This window comes from Trachurus trachurus, assembly GCF_905171665.1.
Source record: "Trachurus trachurus genome assembly, chromosome: 12".
Taxonomy (NCBI): Eukaryota; Metazoa; Chordata; class Actinopteri; order Carangiformes; family Carangidae; genus Trachurus; species Trachurus trachurus.
Window position 1 is genome coordinate 14,459,747 of NC_139908.1, and position 26,523 is coordinate 14,486,269.

The window sequence follows — 26,523 nt, forward strand, 5'->3', positions numbered from 1 at the left end:
AACATACAGAGTATATAATTTGAGCGAGTCGTGCAATAAATAAAGCAGATCCAGTGGTTGTCCGAATTAGATTGTTTTATGAAGCTCTGATTTTTCTTCCACACATCTCCAAAAGAGTTGCCAGATCTTATAAAATGTAGCCAGATGAACCTCGTAGTGTATGTTTTATCTTTTTCTGACGCTGTGCTTCTCTGTGTGGTTCAGGTATCTGCTCCATGTGTTCATGGAGGCGGGCTGTCTGGAGTGGTGCGTCGTGATTGGTTTGATCCTGCGGGATGCGAACGTGATCAAGCAGGTGATCGGTTTCCTGGACAGTCCGGAGGTTCCCCAGGAGACAGTGCAGAGCGTCCGAAACGGCTTATTGGCTGTGGACTCGTGGGCCTCCACTGACTGGTGGGTATCACAGATGGGAATGCTTTCATTATTGTTACAGTCGAAGAAAATAAAATAGAGATGAAGAATGTGTATAGACAACGTTGCACTAACCTTTCCCTCTCTGTTTTTTTTTTTTTAATGAAACAGGCAATGACATACTAATTTAATTACATACAATGTAACACCACCGACAAGAACAAACAATCAAAACAAAACAGGACAGAAAAAGGTTAAAAACTAAACAAAAAGGATATAAACATACGAAAACTAGATTGACTGTTACTACTTAATCAAACCTAAATTTTTCCCATATTTTGTTATGTTTGCGATTTGTTGCGATTATTTTTTCCAAAAGAAATTGGCTTTCACACTTTATTTTTAAAAAAAAATTCAAATTCAAGTTCCTTTTTGATTGGGCCTTAAATATAAATATTTTACCCAAAAGAATAATTGTGTTTACCATCTGCGGGTACCCCCTTATAAAATCTATATTTAGCAGTGTAGATTCAAAGTTAATATTTATGGGCCTTAGCCAGTTTAGAATATCTAACCACAATCTGACTATATATGGACAATAAAAAAATAAATGTAGCTGATCCTCCACTTCTTCATTGCAAAATGTACATAATGATGAGTGGACAACATTGAAAATATTCATTTGTTTATTAGTAGCAATAATTCTATAGAAAATCTTACTTTTGAAAAGTATGAATCAATTGATGTTGTATAAATAGAACTGAAAAAAATATACATAATTTTATTTATCTTATTTTTGGATAACCATTTAAGAGTTTTTGTAACTGGAGCAGTTTCTTAATATTCTCTCCTCTCTCCCTCCTCTGTTTCCAGCCTGGGATACAAACCCTTTCTCAACCTGATCCAGCCGCAGCTGCAGCAGCTGTTGGACTCGTCGCCCGAGCAGGTGCAGCCCGAGGCCTTCCAGCCCACCAGCCAGAGCTCCAAGCTGGGCGGCCCCGAGGGGTTGGGCAGCGCCGCCGTGGCCCGTCCCGAGGACAGCAGAGGGGCGGCGGCCCCCCTCGGCCTCCCCTCCCTCGAACCTGCTGGAAGCTTCTCTCGCCCGCCCTCTGAGGACTGTCCCCCCGAGCAGACGGAGGAGCAGGGAGACGAGGAGGGAAACTACGACTGCACCTTGTCCTGAAGCCAGCAGCCTCCTCTGGACTCTGTAAACCTGTGAACTTTGCCCCCCCACCACCACCTGGAGGGTAAAGAAGAGAGAGGAGGGACGGCAGCAACAGCAGCGGCTGACTGGAAATAGACTTTATTTTTGAGTGTATGTGCGTGCGTGCGTGTGTGTTTGTGCGCGTGTGTGCACAGAAAGTACCTCTCCTGCAGGTTCTTACAGTCAGTATTACCCACTCGTTTAAGATTCGCCCCCTTTTGTGTTGACTTGAGAGCCCCTGTGGATCCGGAGAGCTTCAGACGAGCCCGACTGGCACAAAGACGTCACAGCACAACCAGAGACAGGGTTCAGTCTGACAGCTCCTCTTTTAACCGGCCTCGCTTTACCTAAAGGTCACCTGTGTCAGACGGCTGTGAGGTTTGGAAGCTGTAGAGCAGCACAAGAAGGCACCGAGCTTTTCTATTCCAAAAAAAACAGATGTTTCATTTGTCTTTTTTTTTTTTTTTCTTCGCAAATCAGAGACAGAAATCTCTCTCCCCTTTACTCTCCAAACAAAAAGCTCCATTGTTTCCCCTCAGTTAATCCAAACAGCGCAAGAATCAGTTCAAAGACAAAAAAAATAAAATAAACCCGAGTGTATTCCATCACAGTATCACGCTCCGTCGCTATCCTAAGTTAGAACAAAGCTCCAGTCGTGAACCGTTGGCAGGATGCACTGAAGTGTGTCTCTGTTTGTGTGCACGAGAGGCGTTTTCATACTTTCATACCTCATATGATTTCAAAAAATATTTTGTGATACCCTTTTTTCAGTGTACAAGATAACATTATTTTTCTATCACTTTACACCTCGTCCCTGGAAAAAGAAAGAAAAACAGCTCATGTTGTGAAATCTCGAGGATTTCTAAGGTTGTGTAGTGCAGACGGGTTTCTTACCTCTGTTGATGTTTTCTTCATGCGACCCCTTGGTGAAACAAAGCAGATCAGTGTTTGTGAGGTGAGCAGAGTCACAGCTGTAGAGGGGAATGAAGGTTCATGCTATGAAAAACCAAATCATACAACTTTATCCAGCTTTTTTTTTCTTTTCTGTTTTTTCTAAACATGTTTGGGTGAGTTTCAAGATGTGTTTCCGATCATGAATATTGTTCCTCAAGCCATCCTTTCACCCATCCCTCGTTTCGGTCGTGTTACCACTGATGCGTCAGCGTCCGTCTCTGAAAAAGAGGATGACGCTGGTGTCATCGTTCGTTGCCTCGGCTGCGGTTGTGTAACGGAGGAGCTGTTGCGTAATTTAACCTTCACCATCTGATAAGGACTTCACATTTCGTCCAGTCCCCGCGTGCGCATCCCACCCCTGAACCGCCTCGAGACGACGACAAGCGATCTGACTGCATGCGTTTTGTTTGCCTCTGTGTGGGTTTCTGAGTGCGTGTACCACATCGTATTGATACTGTGTTGACATGTTTGGTGACTTTCATCACATGGAATAGATTTTTATTGTATTAGCCATCATTATTGTTATTATTATTATTTATTGGCATTATAGCTCAATGATCATTGATGAGTTGATACCTGAAGATGTGCTTGGTTTGTTTTTATGACGGATAACAAACATTTCCCCCCTTTTTTTTCTTTTTTTTTTAGTTTAGTTAATCAAAATGTCATGTATTGGCTCTCTACCTTAAGCACTAAAAGGTTTATTCACAGATATGTCAGTATTATGTTGTGCAATGTATTGAAATGTTACTCAGCTTTATTTTTTATGTTCACTATTTTCTTTTCTGTTTATTTTTTTTCTCCCCCCAATCTGTTTGCTTTTTCTTTTTCACAATAGACCAAATCATATTTTTAGAGACAAATCCCAGCTCTCTTGTCGGTTTGCGTACAAGACGAGTCGGGCGTGGTATCTGTTGAAACATAAGACTCTTTAAGTGGTTTCTGTTTTTACGACTTGCCTGTATTGTCAGAACACTCTCTATTCACAAAAGGGCAAAAAAAAAGCGAGTCTGCGGCGCGGCGCTGCTGTCCCGTCTCCACTCTGAACAAGCCTACAGCTCCACTACGCTGCTCCGCTGTAAGCTTTACTTGACTTGAAAACGGTTAACCTGATGAACCAAAGACTTTTACGTCCAGAGGCCTTCTGTTTGATTGAGCGCTTGAGTCATTATGCAGAGGGAACAAAACCTCACACACACACACACATATATATATATATATCTATCTACCCATCCCTCTCAATGGAAACACAACCATCGATGCTCAAACTAATGCTGACGGCATATGAGACAATTTCCTACGGAAATGAATATTGCAGATATTTTCTGGGTTCCTTCTCTGCAGGCTATGGAGCGGTCGGTCAGGTGTGTCTTGTGGTACTCGGGTGTCACGTTCACTCAGAGGTGGACGGCGCTCCCTCCCTCCTGTGTATAGTTTTAAAGAAAAAAAAAAGTATTGCCTGTTTCCTGACTCGGAGTAGAGTTTTTATTCCAGGGGCAGGAGCAGCAGACATCCTCAATGCAGTGTAAAGATACTCTCTTGTACATTTGCCTTTTCTACTCATGTTTGGTTTTCTACTTCATTTTTTTTCCTTGTACATAAAAAAACAATAAATTATTTTTAAAAATGGTTCATTTGCCATTATTGAGAACAGCTGAATCCCACTGTGACCTGATTTGGTAGTTTGGCTACTATGTAAATCCAATGACACGATGAAACGTTAATGTAATAAGCATTTTAATTGCTGTACAGCTGCTAATTTAATTCAAGCTTTTTGCATAATGTAAAATCATCCCATCCATTCAAGAGATGGAAACCCTGTTACCCAGATCGATCCCAATAATCCCAGTCACAAGTCACATGGATCACTTAATTCCAACTAACAGACATATATAAGCATTAGAGGAAAAAAAAGAAAAAAAAACATAACAGCAAGACAGCAGTTCAGAAGAGAAACTGTTACAGTAAAGTGTCACATCAATCACAAAAAAATGAGAATGATCAGCATTGTTTATTAAAAAAAACTAATCTTAATTTAACTGAACCTCTAAAAGAAACAGACAAAAGACAAGATGTTGGAGAAAATAAAAACAGAACAGCTCAGGTAACAAAAACAAAACCCTTAAAAAACATCCTTCAACAAAAGGCATTAAGACATTCTAGCGTGTTTGCTGGAATAGATTTCAGTTCGGTTGTTTATTTCTTAAGCTGATATGAACGTTATTGTGAATGATTGTTTTTTTTTTTTTTACTATCGTCTTACATGTGATGAAGGTAAAGCTACGTTCAACAACAACAACAAAAAAAACACTGCAGTGCTTGGTCAGGGCTCTCAGTCCAAACCGAGATGCATGAATACGTAGGTTAGATCCTGTCTGCACAGTAACAACTGACGTTCACTTCATCCTAGATGTAGTTGTTTTTTATTAAAGTGAAGCTGTCGAGCAGGTGCTCAGTGTACGCTGTAGTCTGGACAAAGAGGGGGAGAGCACCGCCGGCGTAGGATGAGCCATTTCACAGCATTTTTACGTCAAACGTCCCCCTATCATCCCATCTAATGTTGTAACTATAACATAACAAAAAAAATCCAAGTTCAATTTCTGCCTCTGGTCAGTTACCGTAACTCTGGTTGCTTTTAAGTCTTTTCAGCCTCTTAACAAAAACAACAGTACGCCACTTAACAGATTTTTTTTGTTTTTAGAAAAATATTATTTTACATTTGTTAATAAAGCTTTTTTTTTCTCCCATAGACGTTCTGTATTTCAGTATAACAGAATAGATGCATTTTCTGATGCCACTTTAAATCTGTTTCCCATGCACTGCACCGCACAGCCAGACGTGCACACACACACACACACACACACACATAGAGCAGTGTGGTTGTGTGTTAGCTGGAGGTCCTTTTCAAATACAGTTTAGATCAGCAGTTAAGACTTTCCTCTAATGCCAGCTTGTTATTCTCAGGTGCCTCCTCATCAGATGTTCAATCAAAAAGACTGAAGATAAAATACCATCTTTAAAAAAAAAAAAAAAAGTCTGGCGTGTCTCCTGCTTGAACTGTCATCATCAACTGATGGACGACACAACTCAAAGTAGAAAAAAACAAAAATGCAGTTTAGAAACTCAAGACTGTCATGTGAGATGATCTCGATCACAGTGCAGGACACGCTCGTCCAGCTGTGCAGTATGAGGAAGAGACACCTGTCAGACTGACTGGTCTCTGTGTATGTGTGTGTGTGTGTGTGTCTGTTTCTGTCTGACTCCATTACTAAACAGCTGTGGAGCAGCAACATCTGGCACAGAAATAATTTTAAAACATAAAAAAAAGTACCACACTGGTGTTTTAGCACCAGATTATTTACTATAGATCACTTCGGTTGTGTTAAACAGCAGGTCTGCTTTTATTTTGAAGGATCTATTGTGGTAAAGGGTAGAAAAAAAACTAACAAAACAAAAAAACGACACAGCTAAGGTCCTTTTGAATGAGCCAAAATATCAAATTCATACATTTTCTGATTGATGGGTCATCACACTGCAGTCAGCTGATAAGATCATCTGGCTTCTGACCACAATATTGCACCGTGTTGCAATCTCCATCTGCTGAGCAACAAACATCACGTTGTACTTCTGAAGAATCCCTGTCACTTCCTGTTTCTGAGACCTGACTCTCAATCTGACTCTCTGTGTCTGATTTGGCCGCCGGCTTTATTGTTGCTTTGCTGTGATTTTTTTTGTCGTTTTTTTTTCCTTTCGTTTCGTTAGCGCAAAATGCATAAAAAGAAAAATAGAGCATAGTCGGACAATCTGTTTTTATCAAATTGCCAATGTGCTATTATTGAAGGCTGTGATGGATTTGAGGAAATGCTGTACAGTGTGGCACTTGATAGCTTTTTAAGACCAGCGAGACGTCGGGGTGTCCGTGACAGTAAACATTTTGTGTGTAGTCTTTGGAAGCGGAACTTTTTAAGGCCTCCGTCATGTCAGTATTTCTTATCTGTAGCCGGACGGACGACGTGGACGAGGACGGGGGAGAGGGAGGGGGAGGGGGACACACACACGCAGCTGGGTGTGACACAGAGTGGACAAAAGGCGATAACTTGACCTCCTAAGTGCAAATAATCTCCCAACTTTTTTCCATTGCACACACACACATGGAGGGAGCCGAGACGTCCTGACGACCAATAAGCAGCTATATGATGATGTTTTTTTTTTCTGTCTGTGTGTGTTTGTGTTTCAACAGGTTGTCATCAGTGTGTCGGACCTGATCCTGATTCTCTGATAGGACAGCTATGTGATGCATCTTTCAAGACAAAAAAAACAAAACAAAAAACAGATCTAGCCCATACACACACACACACAATAATCTCTCGGTTAATAGTCATTCTGCGTTAGTTAAATATTCTCTAAATCTTTCCTGCAATAACATTCAAACCAGTCTTTACAAGACCATTAATGACTCTTAGCTCGACGTCGGACATGGACAAGTTTTTGATCATCATGGAGGTAGTGGTGAAAATGACTATAACGTTCACTATGGGAGTCCGCAGTGTGAGGTGGACACGTGTAAAACAGTTCATACTAACTGGAATTGTAGTCGTGATACTTGGGTTATGGACAGTAAAGATGCAGCTCCGATAAGAAGGTTAAAGGGATAGTTCAACATTTTGGCAAATTGGCCCATTGCCATAATCCCTATAGTCATAGCAGTCGGTTCGTTACCTTTAATTGTCGGTGCAAGCTATTTTTAGAACGGCGGAGCAGAGCCGTGAGCTGCTTAGAGCTATGCTACGGAGGCTAATCGGATTTCTTGGTTTCCTTCATCAAACTCATCGAATAGAAATACACAATCAAACAACTCCAAAACGCTCTCATGGACAAGTTGTGACCTGCACATTCACCACGCTATGTGTGTTGTTTTCGAGGTAAATGCAGAGACTGCTTGCTGAAAAACTGCCCCTGACGGTAAACGCGCATCAGCAGTTTTGCACGAATTTACCTCGAAAACAACTCCGTCTCATAACGTTACGTTATTATCTCATAGCGTGGCGAATGTGCAGGTCACAACTTGTCCATGAGAGCATTTTGGAGTTGTTGGATTGTGTATTTGATGAGTTTGATGAGGGAAATCAAGAAATCCCATTAGCCTCCGTAGCGTAGCTCTGAGCAGCTCACGGCTCTGCTCCGCCATTCTAAAAATAGCTTGCACCGACAATTAAAGGTAACGAACCTACTGCTATGACTATAGGGATTATGGCAATGGGCCAATTTGCCAAAATGTTGAACTATCCCTTTAAGAGGAAAAAAAATTAGCAATACACACATACATACACCACGAAAATGAGTGGAAAACACCAGATAACACACTCTCGGCTGTCTCCAGAGGTACCAACGCACTGTTTGACATTCATAGGTGTAGTATTTCAGCACAACTGGAAGAAGAGTGACATTAAAATGAACGGGCTGGATCATTTTGTGGATCCCAGCAGGGTCGGCTTCACTCCAACTGTGAGAAGCAGAAACCAGCTCGGAGCCACGTTTCTGATATCAAATCAATTATCAGAATAGCAGCAGATGGATTTTCTTACTATTACCCGATAGATAGACAGATAAGATGGATCAATGAACCGTTGTGAGATATCTATTGGTGCTGCTGGAGACAACTCGTTAGCACAGAGCAGAAGTCAGAACAAGTATAAATACTATTACATTATGAACGTAAAATAATCAAACTCTTGTGAGACGGAAACAAACGGACACTGGTGCAGTAAGTAAGTGCGGAGTTGCATTGCTGGTTTCCCACCCAGTCACCCTCGAGGTTCAAGCAATAATTGTAAAATCACAGGACGTTTTTTCTTCTTTTTTTTTTTTCTTTTTCTCTTTTAAAACGCGGCCACAGGTCTGCGTTTTCCTCGTGTTCTGCTCTCGTGGAGCTCAAACCCTCGGCAAAACCTTTGACATTTTGATTTTCAGCCAGCTGTTTTCATTCAACAGGCACGGTGTTGTGCGTCTGCGTGCCACCACGGTCTCTGGCGCTTTACAAGCAGATCGTCGGCATGCCCCCATTGAAACACACAGGTACGACTTGGCTGCGAATCAGTGGTCTATTAGTGAGGACTGGGAGTTAGCAGTTTCACAGTTTGCTTTAGCTAACACGAAAACTATTTGCACGTGATATAACGAGTGCGTGTCGATGAAAAGTGACTTTCAAAGTGTCAAAGTTTTCCAGTTTAAGTCAGAGGAAATGGAGGTGGAGGGGTGGGGGTGGGGGAGTCGAACAAAAACAAAACAGGTATTTGTTTCCCTTTCCCGAACAAACCCATCAGTATGTTACTACACCTAAAGTGTAGAAGGTAGTAGTGGTGTTACTTCTGCAGAGGAAGCCAGAGACGCATCTATAGTCTGAGGATGGCCCGAGTGGTTTGGAGGAGCAGGACAGAGAGGGGGGAGGGGGAGGGGGAGGGGGAGGGGGCCATGCAACGTTATTCATTCAGGAAGAGTGTTGGCATGACAAGGGGAGGGGGGAAGCGGGAGGAAGTGAGGGAGAGGGAGAGGGAGAGGGAGAGGGAGAGGGAGAGATGGGGGTGAGCAAAAGCAAAGGCACGACAGATTGAGTAGAAAAAGAAAAAAAAAAATCTTAACCCCTTTTCGTTTTTCGCTAACCCGGAGGAGTGAGCTCAAGGCTTGTGGTGGCCGGTGCGTCGGCCGCTGAGTTGTTCAGTCTGTAAGCGCTCTGGTGGGCTTACACTCCTGGCCGCCTCCGCGCCTCTTCCTGCTCGGTTAGCTACTAAGCCTACTGACACAGTGATGGGGGTCTCTCAGGCAGGCCGGGAGAGAGAGCGTGAGTGTGTGTTAGAGTGTACGTAAGTGTACGTATGTGTATGTGTGTGTGTGTGTGTGTGTGTGTGTGTGTGTGTGTGTGTGTGTGTGTGTGTGTGTGTGTGTGTGCGTGTGTGTGTTTGTGTCAGAGTGAAAAAGAGGCGGCAGGGCTGGTCCTCAGTATTGTTCCTTGATATCGCTTTTTTTTCCCTCTCCTCTGGCTGTCTCCAAGGTTAAGGGGGCGTGGGGTGGGGGAGGGGAGGTGTGTGGGCGGGGCTTGAGGTTCTCTCCACCCTGCGGCCGTCGGCTCTCCTCAGGCGTCAGCGTTTCAGGATGTGCTGCTTGTCTTGTCCTCAGTAGCGGTACATGTCGTAGGTGCTGACCCAAGATGAAGGAAAAGCCCATGTGGGGAACCTGTGGAGGATTTCCTCCAGCTGAGCAGTCCTCTGATCTTCCCCGAAGAAATAGTGGGAGGAGATGGCAACAGAGATCATTCCTTCAGGGCCTGAGGGGTCCGGGTCCCTGGGGGGCTAGATAGACAGACAGAGAGAAAACCATGTACTGTCGGCAAAGGCAACTAAGTAGTTGAAGCAATATCTACAGGGACACAGAGTTCATGTCATGGAGTCTTTAATGCTTTTTTTTTATTATTTAAATCTCCAAAAACTGGAGATTAAAGATTTTCACATGACAGACTTTGTAGTCAAAATGCAGAACACAGTCCAACTGTGTCCTGGCAGCAGTTAATCTCCTGCAGAAAGCACAGACTGAGGCCCTCAGGTGATGTGTGGCAGAAATTCAGAAATGTGAGGAATGAAAAGAACGACACTGGAGCTGGAAAATGACGAGAATTAAATCCAGAACTGGAGGCTCACACTGAAAAACTCTGATTTCTTTCAAAGACTCACCTCCACTAGCCATTGAGAGAGAGTAGTTTAAATAATTCACATGAATAACAAAGCAAAAAGGAGAGTGTCTAAGCTATTATTAATAAGTAGGTGGGGTGGGCTGGGGGGGGGGGTTACTAAATGCTCCTTTAGTTGCAAATAAGTACCTGTATTTCAAACCAGAAGATCCATGTGGGGGCGTCCAGGCCGTGGGAGTAGAAGATGAAATATTCTCCGCTGAGGTCGAACTGAGGCGTCCCGTCGCCGAAGGACCAGGTGGAGAGGCTGGCTCCTCTGTGAGGCATCAGGTACAGAGACATGTGGCTGGGGCCTGCACGGGACAGGACAGGACAGGACAGACACATGTTAATACTGTACGTACATAACGTGCATCATCCACATCATACAATTAATACTTAAGAAGAGAAAAGTTAAAACTGAACAATGGGTAACAGTTTATATTGAGTTTACAGGTGCATCTCAATAAATTAGAATATCATGGAAAAGTTTGTTTATGTCAGTAATTCAATACAAAAAGTGAAACTAAAAATTATATAGATCCATTATACACACACATTTCATGTCTTTATTTATTTAATTTATTTTAATTGTAATGATTATGGCTAACATTTAATGAAGACCTATAATTCAGTATCTCAAAAAAAATTTGAATATTACAAAAGACTGATTATAGAAAGCATTTTTAGTATGGAAATGTTGGCCTTCTGAAAAGTATGTCCGTCTATACTCTAAACTTGGTTGGGGCTGTTTGACTTTGACTTTTCCATGAGATTCTAATTTATTAAGATCTACATGTATATCGGTGAAAGTAGCTGCAAGGTATTTGCTATGGACACGTAGCACTGAGATACCAACCCTCATAAAGATTCAACAAGTTACAGTAATAAATGTTTGATGAGAGGTGTACTACCTGCAAGCAGAGGTGGAAAGAATAGTTTGGCTTTGACTGACTAGTGGTTGTTACTTTTAAAGTTTGCAACCTAATTCAATGTGTCACGGGACAAAACTGCAAGACAAGAAACTTCTTGAAAGGCTGTTTAAATAAGACGCTCCAGACCTTTTGCACTGAAGGTCATCTTGATCGTCCCCCAGCTCGTCTCCTCTCTGGACAGAAGGCTGAACTCCAGTGGAGAGCTGGGAGACACCTCTGGGGCAGGAAGGTACCAGTTCTTCCTGCAAACACACCAGAACACTCAAATGAGGAGGAATCCAAAGTATTATGAATATATATGTGTAGAATATGAAAGGTTTGCACATGAAGACGGTGACATTATAAGAATAGAAGCAAAGAAAGCACAGAAATAACACCGTCAGCGACAAAAGCTGTGTTACTGACTTGCTGAGGAACTTCACTGGCAGGAACCAGGGGTAGCCGCAGAAGGGCCGGTCCTCCCGGCAGCGGGTGCGAACGCTGTCGTTGATCTCGGGGATGTCGGGCGAGATGTGCTGTATGGCCGTGTAGTCGAAGCTGTTGATCCAAAGACCCGAGTCTCGGCTCTCCACCTGGCCCTGGAGGTTGTGGAAGGTCCTGGTCGTGTGCTGCGGGGGAGAGGGGGGCAGAGAAAACGTTTTCCTTCAAGCTGCCTTCAACACTCTCCAGCTGCTCTACTGACTGACTTTTACACAGAATAATTTAACAAGGGATTGGGATTTAGACAAGCAGGTAAAACCAGAGCACAACAGGTGGCAATGTGTCATAAAAATGTCCTAAATACAGAATACATGCTGTAAAGTGATCTGTGTTTCTCAAGCTGCCAACAAGAGATTTTAACCATAAAAGCAGCAATGCATCATGGTCAATCAAGACCAAACTAAAGAAATAAACATAAAATGCAACATAATCCTGCAATAGATGTTTTCATATAGGATTTTTACTGTTATTATGCATCTCAAATGTTTCCGGAAATGGGAACCACAATGAATTCTACATGTCTACAAATGTTAATAAATAAATAAGAGGAAATGAAAAAGAGAAAAAATATTAAAAGGAAAAATGTGTTATGGAGGTATGTGTTTGTGCATCTGTGTAAAGTGACTCCAAACCTGCAAGAAGACTCGTTTGGGCCGCGGGCTGTCTGGACTGGCTGAATAAGGGAAGAAGAGGCCGCAGGACACCAACAGGAACACGACGAAAAAGACTGAGGCCAGACCAGCCAGGATCCACTTAGTGCTCCGTGCTAAGTAGATGAAATGTAGCTGAGACAGACAAGGAGATACTCTGTTACTACAGGCAGTACAACTGAATAGGATATGTGCCAATTTTACATTAAATCACATTTTGTTGGCACCCTGTTGCTATACACAGCTGCTGGTTTGCATTATATTAAGTTAAATAATTTTTTACAAACCCCCTGCAGCTAAAACAAAACTGTAGCTGCCAGACACCTGAAACAGTAATGTGAAAGTGATTCTGCTGGAAAAAAAACAAAGTGCAGATGTGGTGCTCAGTGTTGTACTCAATGTGTGGACACTCACGAAAAAAGAGGAGAGGAAGATGGTTGCGAGGGTGACCAGGGTGGCCAGCACCACCTCGGGAGGTATCTCCGTGCCGCTGCGGCCCATGATGGGGGTGAAAATCTCAAACACCACCCAGATGAGGAACATGAAGTGGACGTACGGCAACGCCAGGCCCAGCAGGTAGAGCACGCTGTACTTCACCGACGCTCCTGCAGATACACAGAGAGGTGGAGAGGTTCATGTCTGTCAGAGCAAACCATGGTCAGTCCGTCCTCCTGTAATCTCCTGGCTGCCCCACAGATTTCAAAATCCCTTTAATCCCTCTTTAATATATCAGTTTTTGTTGTTGTTTTTTTGTCATTCTGACAGTCGCATTTGAAATTGACTCAATTGCTTCTTTTTTTTCAGATTTCACTGTTTTAATATGAACTCATATTTAGCTAAACAAAGTGCCCTCATGCATCTAGATAACACCCAAATCCTTAGATTCAACTGTCAAAACATAGTTTCAAAATGAATTAATGAATGAATTATTTAATTTTTATTTTGAACGAACATGTCTAAAATGAAAAAAAATAAAAGCAAAAAATAAAATATATAAGTATCATCAAATCATAATATGCACAAGTTCGAAAAAGGCGTAGGAAAAAGTACATACTTTTTTAAAATTCTCACCTCTTTCTACTCATCATGGTTTATATATAGTATATACATATATATCTACTACATAAATATCCATATACATATACCACATAAATATCCATATCAATATACTACATACATACAAATATATAAAACATATATACTATATAGTTTAGATATCCATATCAACGTATAATATCCCATATGTTTAGCAACTTATTTTCCCTCATCTTCCATATACCTATTTAGAAATCATTTTTTTAACCTCTTTTTAAATATATTTATGTTTGTACTTTGCTTTATCTCTTGCTCCAGACTGTTCCACAAATAAGAATGTACAAAAACCTGTTTCTAAAAATGTTGCACTATTCCTTTAATATTACCACCCCTCTGTTTAAGAACGACTGTATTTACCTCTGTGTTTAAACTCCTTAGCCAGCAGCAGCTTGGTGGCCAGGGGGAAGGCCACCATCAGCATGGGCACGTAGGCCGAACACAGGCCCTGCTGGGTCAGCCACACCAGGCTGCAGCACCACAGCAGCAGGCTCACGTCAAAGTAGAGATCCCCCAGCTCCACCAGGCGAACTCCCTGCGTGGAAAAGACACACCCCAACGCATCATATGATATGCATGTGCAGTTGTTTCACTTCTTCGCCTCAGATTTATGTGGCTTTAATGAGCGCAGGGGAGCAGCAGATGTGCATAGTCAGTTGAAGGAGGAATCTGGATGCTGCCAAAGAAATGCCTGCTGAGGGAAAAGAATATGCACACAGGGTTCATTGACAGATCACCGATCGCTGCATCTCTGATGGTGTGAGGCAACACATTCATCATCTGGTTATTATTAAATTGTTTCTATTTTCCCATTTTGTGGGTAGATCCCAGATAAATCATGCTCATCTGTGTTTGTTTTGTTTGTTTTGTTTGTTTTCAACAAAGAAATGTTGCGAAAACACTTTGGAACAAAGTTTTTCATTAATATTTATTTTCCTGGATTCTCAGACTAATATTTAAAATTCAGATATATAGATCTACACAAAATCAGGTTCTAGAGACCTGCTACTCTAAACATATCAACTAAATATGTCATTGGTTTACCCAAGGCATCATATTACTGATGTTTTTCAAAGCAACAATTCAGACACGTATGACTTTGTACTTCCCTGTTGCTACAGTGGGAATTTTCCACCAGGAACCACTGTCTTTTCCTGAAACTAAAATTATGAAACAAAAAAAAGGAACAAAAATCCAATGAAAATGATTTAGAAAAGAAAAAAAATGCTCTACTACTGCACAAAGTATTCAGTGACTATCCCTGTGCATGTATTACATCAGGCTGATTAAGAGGCTTGCTGCAGTATTTTATTATAAAGCTCAACATGCCACTACTGCACATGGCCGATCTCTCCGCTTCGCTGACAAACACTCGCTCAACTTGTTTCTCAACTTCCACTGTGGTTGAATGATCTCTCTGGAGAAAAATAAACAGCTGTTATATAGAAACAACCCACACAGACACACACACTGCCATTGACACAATGCTTTAAAAAATCATTAGGTATGCTAGAAGTAACTGTAACTCACTGTCACATCCAATCCTGTTACATCAACAAAAGCATATCCAGCTTCGAATGAACTCAACATCTGGCTGTGGGGCAAATCGAGCAAAAAATGTTTGGGAACAAGTGAACCAGAATTCCAAATTATCAGTGACCAAGCAATTTGTAGAAATCTGTAGAAATCCTGCAGACATCAGTCATTTCATCTTCTTTCAGTACAAGAAAAATGAAGCCTTGTGTAGTACGTGGACAAAGCTTGGTCTGTTTCCTTTCTGGAAATTGGCCAGGGTAAGCTGGAGTTCATAATGTGGTTATCTGCAGCCCCAGATGAAAAATAACAACTCTCAGTGATGTTTTCCACCTCACAATCACAAGCTGACAAACAACTAGCTGTTCTTTACATCTACAGAAGCTCTGTCTGCAACGCTGCAAAGAGTACGGCTAAGAATCACACTTAACTGTTAACGGGCTGGGATGCACTGACAATTAAAAGCCACATTGGTACAAAAGGAGTGTGTGCATGTGACTGACAGATGACATCATGTCTGACACCTCCACAGTTATATTCTTGCACGCACACGCACGCACGCATACACAAATGTACACAAAGAGCTGCTGTTCTGTAATCACAGAGGAGGAAGTGAAACTGCCTGGCTTTCTCCTCTCTGCACTTTCGTCCTCATTTAATGTGAGCAGAGCGAGACATCATGAGATATTAGGCTCAGGGAAAATACGTTGACCTCCTTTTTTACTTCACATACTACCCAAAAATAAAGCCGGCATCGTCCTGCACAAGATGAACTCTGCGCAAAAATGTGAAACCTGTAATGGAAAAAAGAAGTACTGTGCGAGATATAAATCTAAATGGTCGACTTTTCTTTCAGATTCTTGTTTCTCCAAACACTCCCCTTTGGCCTGGACTTTAAATTACTCTCATGGGTTTCCCATAGCGGTGCAAGTCGGAAGGAGACTAGGAGTGATGCACAATGTGGTTTCTACATCTTTTTGATGTCTGTAATAAAACAATTTCACTTCCCCGGGTTGGAGAGTTCCGTTAAAATTCACATATGTCTGCACTTTAAAAAGTTAGTGCCCGAAACTGAACAGTCACTCACCCCGTAGTAAAGGTTTTTGGCGAGGGTGTGGATGAGGATCATCTTGCCTGTGGCTGCGGCCCCGTACAGGCAGATGGAGGCATAGAAGTGGTTGTACCAAAACATGGAGCGGCCCAGCAGAGTGACGAGCAGAGCTACGATCAGCACCGACAGCAGGGTGACGAACCAGCTCAGCACCGCCACGCCCGTGGCGTACGCCAGGTCTCGAACGTAGCGGCCGCCTGAAAAACACAGAGAAGAATGTTGAATGAAGACGTTAACACACAAACACAGCTCATTAAACTCTTCTACAGGAAAAAAAAAAAAGAAATTAATCCAACAGTTTGAACTTGGCAGTGGACTATTTTTTTCCCAGTTCAGGAAATGATGTGACATCACATCCACGACAGGAAATGCGACCTACCCCCGTTGCCGGGTAGCGATGCTTTCCGAGCCAGATAGAGGAAGGTGGCCGTGGCGACCATGTAGTTGAGGATGGTGCCGACGCGGGCGGGGTACGCCACCACGACCACCCCTAGCAGGTCGAAGAACACCATGTTGCCATGGCGATAGTCCGAGGAATCGGCCAGCTTCTCTGACATCACCAGGTACTTGAGCACGGCCAGGATGTTGTCGCCTAAACAGAGGAAGGGAGTTTCTTTAGAGGTGAAGCACTTCAAGGCAGAACGCACAGCACAGCAAACACAACTGCTGGGTTTGGGGCTTTGGTATCGATTTCACATTCACTAGAACAGGACAGGAGAGCATCGGCTGGGTCGCGGGAGACGGAGAGAGGACGGACGTGGGTACAAAATAACTCGTGGAAATGTACAAACTACTGTACAGACACTGAAATTGCTCTCTTGTGGCTTTTTCAGTTTCCGCAAATTGTAATGTGACCCCTACAATCAGAGGAAGGAAATGGGTAATATGAGCAAAAAAAAAAAGGATCATCTTAATAGAGCTGACACATTTGAGCTGTGGACAGTTTACTGATGACTTAGTATAACTTTGTAACCCGCGTGACAGGCTACAAAAACCACATGCACTCAAAAAAGCTCATGTACACGCACAAACTCTGTTATTCATTAATCTAAGCTCCAGTTTACTTTAGTTTTTCACGTGTATGGAAGATAATTCAGGCCATAAATCATACTTGCTCTAACAACCAGCATCTTGATCTTGTTTAAACACCATGCTCTGCCACTCTCTATCACACACACACACACACACACACACACACACTACTACAGCCTCTTTATGGACAATAACATTTATAAAACCATTATCATACTCATACTAATCTTTTTTAAAACACTAGTACTCTATTGTATAAGAGAAGATGCATGAGATCACAGTTATTTATGCCTATTCTAACTTAAATCATTAGCTGTGTGTGAGTGAGAGTGTGTTGTCATGCCTATTGTTTGAGTGTATAATGGTTTATATGATTGTGAGAATGAGAGCAGGAAAATGAAAGTGTAGCGGTGTGAGAGAGCAAAAATGATTCATGTGCCAAACGGTAGTGTGTGCAGAAGAAGTATGGCGGTTGGTTGGTTGGTTGGTTGGTTGTGTGTACGTGTGTGTCAACTGATTTATAGCCTGAATGGCCTCCGTTGGTTACGCAACAGTTGAACACCAGTGTATGAGACGCGTAGAGGGACTCGCTGTGGAATTAGCTCCAGCCGTGAGGTCGAATGTAGATGAGAAATCGCGTCGGTGAGAGGCTGCCATGTTGGTTACTGCCGCCCGAGGCTAACTTTCTTTTATCTGAGCTGCTGCCTGTATGTCTGCACAGTTAACAGCACACACACACTCACACACACTCACACACTCACAAGCTCACAAAGCTCCATTGTTCTTCCGCCTGGTAGTCTCACTGTGGCCTGAAAGTGTAAACAACTGAGTGTACAGCAGCTACTAGTCCACGAAGCATTCACTGCTTGTTACACAGAAATCTGAATTTCACCATGACAAAGCTAAAAATGAAGATATGATCAATTAGAAAACGTCATCATTTACAGCTGTGTTTGTTTTTCCTTACAAGGAAATATGGGTTTTTAATCAGGGGGGAGTCTAAATCAGAGCGATGCTAGCCTTGCACCTTGCCCCCAGAGGGTTTTTAAAGTTTAAAGAGTCCACAAACAGACTGTGTCCATCACAAGCATCAACAGATCAGAGCTACTGGTGTATCTCGCTCCTCCTCCTCTTCCATCCCTGTGCTGTATCTCGTCTCCACCTTACAAACATGCCTCCTTCTTCACAGACTAAAAATACCTTCCACCTTCCCCCTGAAACCTCACTTTCTCTCTCTCTCTAATAATTCATGCCTTTCATGGTGCCTTGCTGTGCACAGAAGCAGCAGAGGGAGGTGTCCAGTAGCTGCTGAGGAAGAGAGGGAACGGTGCCAACTGGGTTTTTTTAGCGCTGACTGACTGGATTCTCGGCTAAGTAAAGCAAAATAATTCAGTGACACAGAGACGCGGGGTAAATGGGGGCAAGTGCGACAGCGAGAGTCTGTGGTTGGTATGTATGCATGTATGCATGTCTTGGTGCTCGGGGAGATAATGAGATTAGCAGAGTGCTGACCAATATGAAACTGGGTAACAAGCACAGCATGCTTTTTTTGTGTCATTGTGTCCCCCCCAAAAAAATGTGTTGGCACTCCCCTTGACTGTCAGACACACAACCGCCAACTTTCAATCAATGTGTTAGGAGTGCGAAAGAAAGTGTTAACATTCGACTTTCTGTCAGTATGAATGCAGATGTGAATATTTGCATACCAGCTCTCTGTATCGAGTCTGTCAGGATCCTGTCGGCAGTGTCGTACTTGGTGTGGTAGATGAAACCGTTTTCAATGAAAGCCAGATCAATGCCTGTAAATGAAATATACGATTATACACATTATTAGATTGAAAAAACAAATGCAAAACACAGAATAAAACAAAAGTAAATAAAAGTACCTTTACTTTACCTTATCTAGTCACTGTTAGTGTTATTAATTTTCTTTCTTTTTACATTTTACAGGCTTATTTACGCCTTTATTTTGAAAGGACAGCTGAATTGAACCCAGTGACACTGCAGCGAGGAATAAAGCTTCTGTTTACAGGGCGCCTGTTCTACCACGTGAGCTATACAACGCCCCGTTTTATTAATTTTCTATACTGTATTCTGTATAATGTGGGGCTCTCTTTACCTGGGATGTTACCAAAATCCCTGTAGATGCGGAAGTCTGTGTCAGAGGGGATGATGCCGCTCTGAAAGACCTCCTGGCCGACCACGGAGGCAAAAGGGTGTTTGGCTGCGTGCACGTAGGCCTGGACCAGCCACGGGTTCTCTGGACCTTAGAGGATGAAAGTTTGATCAAACAGAGTGATTAATGTAGAGATCATGACTCGGCTGTGCTTACCACTTGCTGATTGTGGTTGGGCGGTATATACGTATAGCTTGTTTAATGCATTGCATGCCTCATTTGTGCAAGCAGTAGTGCATCAGATAACTTTTTAAATATAGATGCAATTTTACAGGCACCTCAGGAAGCATAATCAGGCTGTTAGTAATCCATATAGATCCTGTCAGCCAGCCAGAATGTAAAAGGTTGGAATAAGGGCGGATAATGCAGGTGGAGTATACATACAACACTTGATAGTGTCTCGGTTTTGTCTGAAACAGCAAAAAACTACATCGCTTCTTTCTTTTTTTGCAAGCTTTTTCAATTTCAGCAAAAAAACACACAGATATGCAAAACACAGAGGAAGCCAGAGGGAACACACAGATTTACCTGTCTGGAAAACAACCTCCTTTCCTCCAACACCTGCAGCCTCCAAGTTGATGAATGCCCGCACCTGCTTGGCCCACGGATGCTGCGTAATGAAACCATGACTGGCCTGGTGGAGAGAAAATAAGAGACACGAAGAAAGAGAGAGAAAGAGAGAGCGTAGGGATGTAAGAGATAATAAGACGTGACAGAAAGAGACGAGAAGCTTTAACTTCACTGACAATCCAATATGGTGTAGATGAGCTATTCCTGCACGCAAAGTGTAAAATATGTCTTCGTGTCACTTTGCTTTACCTGCAGGATATTTTCCTCTGCTCCATTAAAGAGGAAGACAACTCCGTGGTGAAGGGGAGTGGACTGGTTGGCCAGAGAGTGGAGGACTTCAAGCATCACGGCACAGCTCACTGCATCATCACTGGCACCTAAAGCAAAGCAAACCAGTGTATTAATATTCTATAAGCCTGTAAAACATACCAGCTCATATCAGCCTTCACTTGAATCAGGCAAAATAAACAGAGGCTCAGTCAGACTGGCATTTACATACAGAGACATGTAGCTGTGTGCACCCATATCATAACTTTGTACTTACTGAGTACCTCAAGATAAAACTTTTTTTTTTTTTAAACACAGATGATAGAGCTGATAACTCTGAAGTGCACAAGAAAAACACAACTTCCTCAACACATGAGGGGAGTAGGCTCCGTGTGCAAACATGTGAAGAATGCAACAAACCCAATCTCCCACTGCTTGAAGGATGGTGAGAGCACAAAGGGGAAAAAGGGGTAACAGCGAGAAGAAAGGGAAAAGAGCATGTGAACAGGGCATGTGATGCGGAAAGATTAGACAGGTTAGCGGTGAGGAAAACCATTTACTGAGAATACGAGCAAAAAATGACCTAAAGATTAGAGAGCCAAACTGAGACATCATGCGCTCCGGCTTTCTGGATTGCATGTTTTTTCATGAGGTGGGGGGTGGTGGGAGTCTGTTCACTGTCTGTCTGGGCACCATTCATGCCCCTGTCACTGCCACTTATGTCAGCGACACACTAATCCTTGTCCCTAAAAACACTCAGTTAGAGTTCACAAAATGGCATGTATTGTATGAATAAAAGCCTGGAAAGTAATTATAGGTGCTTTTTTTAACACTATTGTTAACTGTGATGACCACGTTTGCCTGCAAATGTATTCAAACTATTCGCAAAAATATGTGCCAGACTGTGTACTGCCTCTTTGTTCTTTATTCTTTTTTTTTTTACCATTTTTATTTTTTACACAGACAAATATTTAGAATTCCAAGAAATCAAAGGCCTGCAGGCAGCAGCTGACATGAAAATGTATCTTCCTGGTCCACACCTCTTGGATCAATTTCCTTTTGCCGGTGCAGCTGTGTGTACTTTTTTGGGTGTGTGTGTGTGTGTGTGTGTGTGTGTGTGTGTGTGTGTGTGTGTGTGTGTGTGTGTGTGTGTGTGTGTGTGTGTGTGTGTGTGTGTGTGTGTGTGTGTGTGTGTGTGTGTGTGTGTGTGTGAGAACTGGGCAACATGTCTCTCCAATGGGCTCTACTGTGTAAAGTCTAAGTGAAAAATAAATACACTTCTTGGATTAAAACAAAGAGTAGGGCTGCAACTAACGATTATTTTCATTATCGAGTAATCTGTCGTAAACGATTAATTTGTTGTTTGGTCGATAAAATGTTAAAAAATGTTGAAAAATGTCAATCAGTGTTTCCCAAACCACAAGATGACGTCCTCGAATGTCTTGTTTTGTCCACAAACCAAAGAGATACTCAGTCTACTGTCATAAAGGAACAAAGAAACCAGAAATATTCACATTTAAGGAGCTGAAATCAGAGAATTTTGACTTTTTTTCTTTAAAAAACTACACAAACCGATCATTCGATTATCAAAATAGTTGACGATTAATTTAATAATCGATTATTCTTCGATTAATCTATCAATGGTTGCAGCTCTAAACAAGAGAAATACATCTTGAACATCACATACGACCTCTGGGGCCGTATTCACAAAGCCTTTTATCTTACCGCTAGGAGTGCTCCTGACTCGCACTAAAAGTTTTTACGTAGGAGTTTTTTCTTAAAAGCTATTCACAAAGCCGCTGAGACCTACTCTTACTAAGGATAAATCACTAAGAGCAAAGTAAGAGTGACGCCCTGGTGACGCCCCGTTGCTATGGATTACGTCAATTCTCGTGCACGAATTCGAGGCGCTCAACACGGTGATTGGTTGTTGAGTGCCGGCGGCGCCCCCCCTCCCCTCCCCTCCCCTCCCCTCCCTCCTCCTTCTCCTCCTCCTCGCCACCGCCGACGCTGCTCCGCTCCACTTTTTTTTTTTTTTTTGCCGTCAGGTCCGACGGGGCTTTTCAGACTGCTTCGAGTCCAAACCACTCTCTCTGCTGCCAAGTTGGGCTCTGAACTTTCTGTCTTTCTCTCTGCCATCTGCATCTTTCTGCTACAGTTTTTGTTGCGTCTCACTTTCTGCAGTGTGACGCTGTGCAAATGCAATGAGGGTCAGTGCGTCCACTCGCAAAGCAGCCGCTGGTTTTTTTTCTTCCCACATTTTAATATTAATTTTCACATTCGTTGACAGCCCTATATGGTGATCATAATAATGATGAGAAAAGGAAAATGCATTAGCCACATTTGTGGCCTATAGCAGGATTTGAACCCAGACTAACAATAAGTTTAGTTTACTGGGGGAGCTGCCTTATCACATGAGCTATTAATACTAACAGATGTGTGTGTCTAGCGCACCCAACAACTTTTTAAAAATATTTTTGGCTCACATCAGCATGACTGCATCGCAGCTGTCGCAGTTACCTCGGTCCGACCGTTGTGACGCCTATATTGGACAGTTCGTCACCGTCACTACTCCCGTTTTATAGCGAAAATGTTGTAGATGACCCCCCCCAAAAAAAAAAAAAAAAAAAAAAACACCGACAAAAAGGCACTTTGGGCATCAAAGGGCAAAGGGGCAGGTGCTCCAGCACCCCCCCCTGCAGCAATTCGCAGTCCTCCATACATTTGCCTGGCTGCAGCCATTTGCGATTCTTTGTGAATAGGTCTTACTGAGTTAGGAGTCCTCACGAGGACTTTTAAGCTCTCCCAGACTTAGGAGCTACTTTTAGGCATAAAATACTTTGTGAATTACTCTTATTTTAAAAAACTAGGAGTCCTAAATTTAAGACTGACACGCCCACTTTTTTTAGGAGTTGCTCCTAAATTCGGCCCTTAGGAGCTACTTTTAACCTTAAGATTCTTTGTGAATACGGCCCCTGATCGGTAAACACTGTTTAACACTGTCCGTCCCCTGGTTACTTTACGCAGCTTCCTGTTCAAACACAATGTGACTGTTTGTAATAATTTACAAGAAGTACTTTGGATCCACATTTTCCGGGGCTGGCTTGTTATGGCGGTTACATTTTCACTGTGCAAGGGCCCACATGACTACACTTCATAAGAGACGACACAAATGAGGGTATTATCATCATCACAAAACACCTGAGGACTTGAATGTTGTAAACCGACTGTGCGGTTTCTACGCACTGATAAAGAAAGAGCTATTGTGAGTATTTAAAGCTATGTTTACAGCTAAATAAAATTTTAAGGAAGTGGCTGTAAATGTTCCTCAAAATCACTCGTAATCTCACCCACCGGCCTACTTCTATCTTAGCAGTAACCTAAAGTGACAGGATCTTAACCGTTCATCTTTAAACTTTTATAATTAGAGGGCTCTTCTTCATTTGCTGTGCCTTCTTCAGTAAAGCTCTTACAGTACGTGAGCAGGAAGCAGTTTTGTTAGAGGGACGGGTGAGTGTTTTCTATACCTGGGCTGTTGGCCACTGTGTCAAAGTGGCAGTTGGCGAGCATGAGATGGTTCGCGCCGCCTTTGGGCTCCAGCCTGACAGCGATGTTGGTGACACGGTCGTAGAAGCTGGTGAAGCCTCCGAGAAAGTCGATGGAGAACGAGCCGGTGGGACGCTGGACGTCCACCGTGAGCTGATGGGCACCCGCTGCCGTCTCCGTCCGGATGTTCTCGATCTGCTCCAACAAGTAGCCCACTGTCAGGACCTCGTTCTCCGGGCTGCCCACCGGTCGCGGCCCGACGCTGGTGATCTGCTCCAAGTGCCGTCTAGATTGTGAGGTGAGACAGGAGAGGGAAAAGGAGGGGAAGAGATGATTGTGTTGATGTGAAACTGTGCAGGGGCAGTAAACCAGGCCCTTCTTCTTGTTCCATTGCAACAACATTACACAGCACGTCTCATTAATTTCCTGCGGTCCAATGTTATTGTTACAGGGAACGCATCACTGTGCATACAGTATGTCTCTATGTATGTGTGTATAGTACATATGACTTATGACTCTCAGGAAGCCAGGTTTAAATCTCTCTACAGCCTCTACAGTGCATGGGTCCGCTACCTTTTTAAGATGCATTCATTTATGTCAGACAGTGACTGGTGTTTATATTTGTGTGAGCCCTCGATCTCATGTACTGTACGTTTTACTAAAGTTAGAACTAAACTGTTAGAACATGCAGCTGCCCATTGGCTGTATATGAAGGTATGTTTCTTATAATTCAATCACCAAGAGCTGAAACTATTAGTCAATTAATTGTCAAAGCAACTGACAACAGAAGGAGGCTAGCATTAATTTATTTTTCATTCATGCCAAATATATTAATTAGAAAATACTGACACAGGTTCATTTAAGAAGCAGAAGAGGAAATATAAAGCAAAGGAGCCCACACAGCACAGGGAAAAAAACAAAAAACAGATGCTTTTTCTCATCTTTTCTTTTTAAATCAAGCAGCTGTCGATGGTGTTTGCTGCAGCTGTTCACGAAATCCCAGAGCTGGCTCCACTGCCCACACCAGTGCTGATAAGTGCTGATGTGCTAAGTGATGCTCACAGGCACCAGCAAGTGAATTTTAGAGGTGTGAAGAGAGTAATCATGCATTCATTCATAATTCATGTCATTAAACTGTAGTGAGTGAAGTCAAAAGCCCCAAAATTCATAAAAATCCACTAGTACGTGCAGTTTGTTGTAGTGAAATACCAACTACCAAATGACATTAATGTTGTTATCAAAACTTCTTCTCTCAGTCAATTTTTACAAAAACCTCCAGGGCACCATTTATGCCCCCAAAAAAAACTCTCAGAAGTGGATTTGCGAGGCTTGGAGTCATGGAAACCACAATTGTGACCAAAGGAGCTCAGAGCCCTAATCAGTTAAAATGCAGCATGCCTGACTCATTTATGGAGCAACCAGCCAAATGATGGCAAATCCCATCACCCAGCACTTTCAAAAACTCAACCACAGCCCTGCTGACCTCAGACTCAGTGCCATAATCCTTACCTCTCCTTTTTTTTCACACAGGGAGTGCAAAAGTGATGCACTGTGGAGCTAAGTGGTTGGTTTATCAAAGAAAATGAATAAATAAGCTTCTTAGAATGAATGGGATGTTTTCCTTGGTGTGTGCTATGGGCTCACAGGCTGACAATGACATTGTCAATTATTTTTATTTTAATGGATACACATCATTTTGTGAAAACTGTGGTTAGTATATAGAATAATATTGTTTGCATGTGTTTTCACCAACCTTGATATTGAATTTCCTCACCTGTAAATGTAACTACTTTACTACTAGTTACATGGCATTTAAAGGTATAGTTGGGCTGCAACTAATGATTATTTCATTATCAAGCAATCCCAGGTTAATATTTTCAAATCATTAAAGTCAGAAAATAGACAGAAACACCAACCATAACTCCCTCTGAGTTTATGGAGATGTCTCCCACACAACCTATCTATTCATCATCTTTGTTACTGTCTTTTTAAATTGAGGTCTGTGCTGTATTTGTATTTTCTACTCCAATGCTCTGATGCATCACTTCAGGCAATTTTGCAAATAATAACTGTGCTGTTACATCGGCTGCAAAGAGGATTTTCGACTTTATGCAATGATATTCTTGTTAATGAATGTCGGGATCATTTCACCTGGCATAAATCAGTTTTGGGTTTTTTTTTAACACTACTCTTTGGATGTTACATCATTCATGGATCACATCTGGATGTTGCTGTATTTTCTCTCTTCAGTCCTGAGCCAAACTCCTCTAACCGCCACACAGTTGTTGTAACACCTGTCTGCCCCGCGGGTTACCTTGGAGGTGGAGGTGTAGGTGTTGGTGACTCCCGGTAGTAGTGGTTTCTAGGCGGGTCTGTTGTCAAACTAGAGGAAAGGTTAGCGGAGCTCTGCTGCTACGAGACCGTTAGCTAACACACACTCACACACACACACACAGCCCCAGAGAAAGGGAGCAGACAGACACGGACACAAATCTCACCTGGCTCTCACTGCGTTGAAGTCGCCGCTCGGCTTTCCGATGACGAGCTGCTGTAACGACAAATGAACCAGTCCCCACAGCACCAAAATAAACACAGACACCAGGGAAGCTGCCAGCCCTTCCCTCAGCAGGTACAGGTTCACTTCGGGTTTCCTCTTCGGGTCACCAACATCGCTGTAGCCGTTATTCCCGCACCGGTCCCGGGAGCTGTTGTTATCTTGCACTACATAATTCTGTGTCCCGAAGGTTTTTATTCTCCTCAGAGTGGTGTCGCTCTCCATTTTTGAGCCCGCGGTACATCAGCTGCAAGCGAGCGAGCGAGCGAGCGTCGCTCTCTCAGGCGTCGCTTTCCTTTTTTTTTTTTTCTTCTGCTCCTTCGATGGACGAGCGACGGATCGCGCTGA

General features: G+C 42.8%; 2 protein-coding genes across 3 annotated transcripts in view; one reads left to right on the forward strand and one right to left on the reverse strand.

Annotated features, from left to right (window-relative positions):
• ric1 (RIC1 homolog, RAB6A GEF complex partner 1) overlaps positions 1-4,118 on the forward strand; it is a 37,964-nt gene extending 33,846 nt beyond the window's left edge. For both annotated transcript variants that reach the window (XM_083983410.1, XM_083983411.1), the window contains exons 26-27: positions 205-393; positions 1,225-4,118. In XM_083983410.1, coding sequence (XP_083839536.1) covers positions 205-393; positions 1,225-1,534 — 499 coding nt within the window. In that variant the 3' untranslated portion in view covers positions 1,535-4,118. The remainder of the gene's footprint in view (positions 1-204; positions 394-1,224) is intronic.
• Positions 4,119-8,883: 4,765 nt separating this feature from the next.
• Positions 8,884-26,433, reverse strand: ermp1 (endoplasmic reticulum metallopeptidase 1). The gene is made up of 15 exons (XM_083983888.1): positions 26,120-26,433; positions 23,603-23,907; positions 20,058-20,185; positions 19,767-19,872; positions 19,182-19,328; positions 18,769-18,861; positions 16,410-16,622; positions 16,007-16,227; positions 13,747-13,921; positions 12,709-12,899; positions 12,277-12,429; positions 11,570-11,772; positions 11,291-11,406; positions 10,380-10,543; positions 8,884-9,855 (listed from the first exon to the last, which is right to left on the reverse strand). Exons 1-15 carry the CDS (start codon positions 26,398-26,400, stop codon positions 9,679-9,681), a joined length of 2,673 nt encoding a protein of 890 aa, XP_083840014.1. The 5' UTR covers positions 26,401-26,433; the 3' UTR covers positions 8,884-9,678.
• Between the last annotated feature and the right edge of the window lie 90 nt (positions 26,434-26,523).

Coding starts and splice junctions, on each gene's coding strand:
- ermp1 (XM_083983888.1), bottom strand. CDS start 26,400: ATGGAGAGCGACACCACTCTGAGGAGAATAAAAACCTTCGGGACACAG. Junction 11,407..11,569: donor CCAGTGAAGTTCCTCAGCAA/GTCAGTAACACA, acceptor GTGTGTTTGCAG/GAAGAACTGGTACCTTCCTG. Junction 9,856..10,379: donor TCTTCTGGTTTGAAATACAG/GTACTTATTTGC, acceptor CTGTCTATCTAG/CCCCCCAGGGACCCGGACCC.